This window comes from Seriola lalandi, unplaced genomic scaffold (genome assembly GCF_002814215.2).
Source record: "Seriola lalandi dorsalis isolate HSWRI2012SDOR001 ecotype SW California unplaced genomic scaffold, Sedor1 jcf7180002049708, whole genome shotgun sequence".
NCBI classification, from domain to species: Eukaryota; Metazoa; Chordata; class Actinopteri; order Carangiformes; family Carangidae; genus Seriola; species Seriola lalandi.
The window spans coordinates 1-3,418 of record NW_019520261.1 but is presented as its reverse complement, the minus strand read 5'-3'; the positions used below and the strand labels follow the sequence as shown (position 1 = coordinate 3,418).

The following is a 3,418-nucleotide window of genomic DNA, read 5'->3' as shown; positions in this document are numbered from 1 at the left end:
TTAGTTAACACAATTCATTGATTTAATTCTTTTCTATCTTGTGAAACACAGTAACAGGCCTAATATTAAGTAATTGTTTGTAACATAGTAATAACTGTTAGAAGCACAATAAAATGATCAATTACAAGTCACACATCAGATGTTCGTTACATCTTAGTAACTGATGATGGTTCAGTTCAACTAATTCAGTTACTGTTAATGACCCATTATTAAGTTACTAATACAGTTGTAATCTAAGATCTATCTCTTTTGTAAGAGATAACAGAATGCTTTGATAACAAATAGCCCTGATCTGCTTTGTATTTTTGTCTAAATATAATCGTGTCGTCCCTTCAGGTTCTGGTCAGTGGTATCTTGGCTGTCCTCATCACTGTCTTCCTGGTGCAGGCGCTCATCAGCCTGACGGTCATGCTGTGCGGTTGCTGGTCCCTGTTATGTAAAGATGCAGAGGTGCGACGATGATAGCGTTGGATCACCAACAAGAAAAAAACACTTTATTTTTGTTTCTCTCTGGCAGTCTCTGACCATCTCATCTGGTTTTCTTGCGTCCCACAGCAGTCTGAGGAGCCTGAATGCATCGGCAGCACCACCTCCGTGCCTCTCTGCCTCCCCCATCAACAACAGGTGACACCTGGAGGACAGGCCTGGACAGTCAACTGATGGACGGACTGAATGTTTTTAAATCTACTGAAACTGTTGGTGACACCAACGTATTAAAGTACTGACGTCATCTCAAAGAGTAACTTAACATGTGTTTAACATCCTGTAACCACACCCACCGGTGACATCACAGTGCACTGACAAACCTTGGAGTACACTTCTATATCACTGCTGCAAGAAGTAGAACATGATTTTCAGCTCTTTAGTTCATTTTTAAGAAAAGTGAACGTTGAAAATAAAAAAACATTCATTTATTTATTTTTTTGTTACCATTATGCTACTTTATGCATCTAGCATTATATTTCCCTGTAACTTACTCCACTAATTTATCTGACTTACTTGTTTCTCGTTATTTTTTTACTTTTTAAACATATTTTTGTCTTTTGGTTTTTTATTTATTTGTTAATTTAACTGACATAATCATATTTTATATGGCAATATTTCTTATTTTACCTTTGTGGTCAAACTTTTTTTTTTTTTTTTGTCAATAAAGTTTGAGAGAAATGCCGAAACAACCGGACGAAACAACCTTCACATTAAGAGCATGGCAAGACCATTGTGGGAAATACTACTTTACTGAGGTATAACTTCAGAAAAGTATTACCAGACAGAAAAATAAAGTCATTGAATGTTTTAATAATTTGGATTTGTCATATTTATACAAACTTTCTACCTGTCTTTTTGTAAATTTTTGTGTTACATTTAGAGCCAACATGATTGAAATGCTGCTTTCAAATCCTTGTTCATGACACAAAATTCTGAACCCTTTATTATGATTATTTATTTTTTGTTATTTATTTATGGCACAAAAGTAGTAACATTTCAAAACAATTAGTAGGCCTGTACAAATAGGCTACTGGAATTTATTTGTATGTAATAATATACATACCTATTATTTGTTGTTTTCAAAAGTGTAGCATTTAGGTCCCTCGTATTGCTAAACTCCCAGATTAACAAAAAAAGCTAACCCTGGATCAGTGGTTTTATTATTATGATTTTATTTTTTTATCGGTTCCCATGGTCCTAAAATTTGTGGGCTTTTATTTTGAAGTGTGGGACCGGATGTAAATCTCGGGTAAAATGGCGTGAGGACCGTAAACTGGTGTTTCTTCTCTGTCAGTAGGTTTCTACTGTTTCTACTGTGTTTCTGAACGTGTCTTTTTGTCCAGTTTAACTCGAAACGTGTTCAAAACAAATATTAAGTAGTTAATGTGGAAAAGTCTCCGGTTGGCAGCGTTTTATTTCCGCAGAATGAAGCTTGTAACTGCGTTTACCGTTAGCTTAAGTTCACTGGTGGTGTTTGTTTACACTTCAAGGTTCAGTCCAGCGTCTTTACTTGGTTAGTTAGTTAGTTGGTTAGTTAGTTAGTTAGTTAAACATGAAAACGTTAAATAACTTTGTAGTATGACGAGTGAATATTTTTTCATTCAAGCCAAAACGTAGAAACATCAGAAATCTGCAATAAAAGCAGCAGAAAGCAGCAGCTAAACTGTGCTTCAAACATGTAAAATGAACAGGGCGTTAGCTAATGTAATAAAGATTTATTCTCATTGTCTTCATTTGTTCTCGACCTGAAACTATTATTTTCGCTGGCAATGAACTGATGAATTGTTCAGGCTGTGAAATGTGTCTTCTCCTCGGTCACTCTTGCCTTGCAGCTCAGGTGAGGAGAGCAGCATGGATAAAGTGAGGAGGATCCTGGTTCATGTCTGTAAAGACCGAGCAGCTTCACAACGAGCTCAGTTTGTTCAGGTCAGAGAGGAATGATGCAGCTTCTCTGGGTGATTTCAAGGAGCTGTGCAGCATCTTGAGAAATCATACACTTAAGAACATTTCCCAAAATGTTGGATTGTTCCTTTAACCATCTAACAGCACACATGTCCAGATATCTCTTTACTGACTGTTGTAAGATTACACCAGGAGGGGATACCTGGAATCAGTTTGGCTCATGTCATATTTGTTCCTCTTCCCGTCCTGTCAGAGTATAACGGGTCACTTCATGGATGGTGGTGATGATGAGGTGGAGGTGAACTGCTCTCTGGAGAAAAACCAGTTTATTCTTTTCAGAGGAGACAAAGGACAAGGAATCCCTCTGAAGGTCAGACACTAAATATTTACCTCCTGTTTTTAAATATAAGGCTGAAAATATTAAATTTTTTGTTTCATAATAAACTCAGATCCCATGTGCAGTGCTAGTCACGTCCCTCAGCTCTGAGCCCATTGGTTCCTATTGACGTGAGTATTTAAAAACACCTCACAATTAACTGATGTGTTTCTGTCCCAGAGACCCGCCTTCTGTCCCATCAAGCACCTGTCAGCCAGAGAGGCAGCTGCGATCCCATTGGACGTTCAGCAGCGTGGTGTGGATGTGGGCGTGGCTATACTCCTGCAGACAGCCAATCAGAGAGTGTTGCTGACTCGACGGGCAAAGGAGCTTCGTATATTTCCCAACGTCTGGGTCCCCCCAGGTCACACGCACGCACACACACACACACACACACACACACACACACACACACACACACACACACACACACACACCTCTGTCAGAGTGTTTTTGTGTTTTCTGATGCTCCTGTCTTTTGGTTTTACGTCTTCAAGGTGGACATGTGGAGCCCGATGAGACGGTAAATAACTTTGCGAACATCATTTTTTGAGACAGCTGCACAGTGTGACTTCTTTTTAGAAAACTAAATACATTTTTTATTTTGTGTGTGTGTGTGTGTGTGTGTGTGTGTGTGTGTGTGTGTGTGTGTGT

General features: G+C 38.6%; 1 protein-coding gene and 2 long non-coding RNA genes across 4 annotated transcripts in view; all 3 read left to right on the top strand.

The window, feature by feature from the left end:
• LOC147819775 (uncharacterized) overlaps nucleotides 1–73 on the top strand; it is a 5,052-nt gene extending 4,979 nt beyond the window's left edge. Inside the window, exon 5 of the long non-coding RNA XR_015436606.1 lies at nucleotides 52–73. This is a non-coding gene — a long non-coding RNA (uncharacterized LOC147819775). The remainder of the gene's footprint in view (nucleotides 1–51) is intronic.
• A 268-nt stretch (nucleotides 74–341) lies between these two features.
• LOC147819774 (uncharacterized) lies at nucleotides 342–1,302 on the top strand. The gene is made up of 2 exons (XR_015436607.1): nucleotides 342–450; nucleotides 556–1,302. It is a non-coding gene; the product is annotated as an uncharacterized LOC147819774 (long non-coding RNA).
• Nucleotides 1,303–1,706: 404 nt separating this feature from the next.
• LOC111648924 (m7GpppN-mRNA hydrolase NUDT17-like) lies at nucleotides 1,707–3,337 on the top strand. Of its 2 annotated transcripts, none has more exons than XM_023398678.2 (5): nucleotides 1,707–1,779; nucleotides 2,319–2,412; nucleotides 2,642–2,758; nucleotides 2,945–3,128; nucleotides 3,262–3,337. In XM_023398678.2, the coding sequence occupies exons 2-5, from the start codon at nucleotides 2,338–2,340 to the stop codon at nucleotides 3,315–3,317; spliced, it is 432 nt and encodes a 143-aa protein (XP_023254446.2). In that variant the 5' UTR covers nucleotides 1,707–1,779; nucleotides 2,319–2,337; the 3' UTR covers nucleotides 3,318–3,337. The 2 variants fall into 2 exon arrangements, with proteins under 2 accessions (XP_023254446.2, XP_087027767.1); XM_087171641.1 differs by having other exon boundaries at nucleotides 1,715–1,775.
• Nucleotides 3,338–3,418: the final 81 nt, after the last annotated feature.

What these genes read in the sequence shown, in the direction of transcription:
- LOC111648924 (XM_023398678.2), top strand. Translation starts at nt 2,338, where the DNA reads ATGGATAAAGTGAGGAGGATCCTGGTTCATGTCTGTAAAGACCGAGCA. An exon ending in AACGAGCTCAGTTTGTTCAG is followed by an intron (nt 2,413 to 2,641) that starts GTCAGAGAGGAA and finishes CCGTCCTGTCAG; the next exon opens with AGTATAACGGGTCACTTCAT. An exon ending in CAACGTCTGGGTCCCCCCAG is followed by an intron (nt 3,129 to 3,261) that starts GTCACACGCACG and finishes TACGTCTTCAAG; the next exon opens with GTGGACATGTGGAGCCCGAT.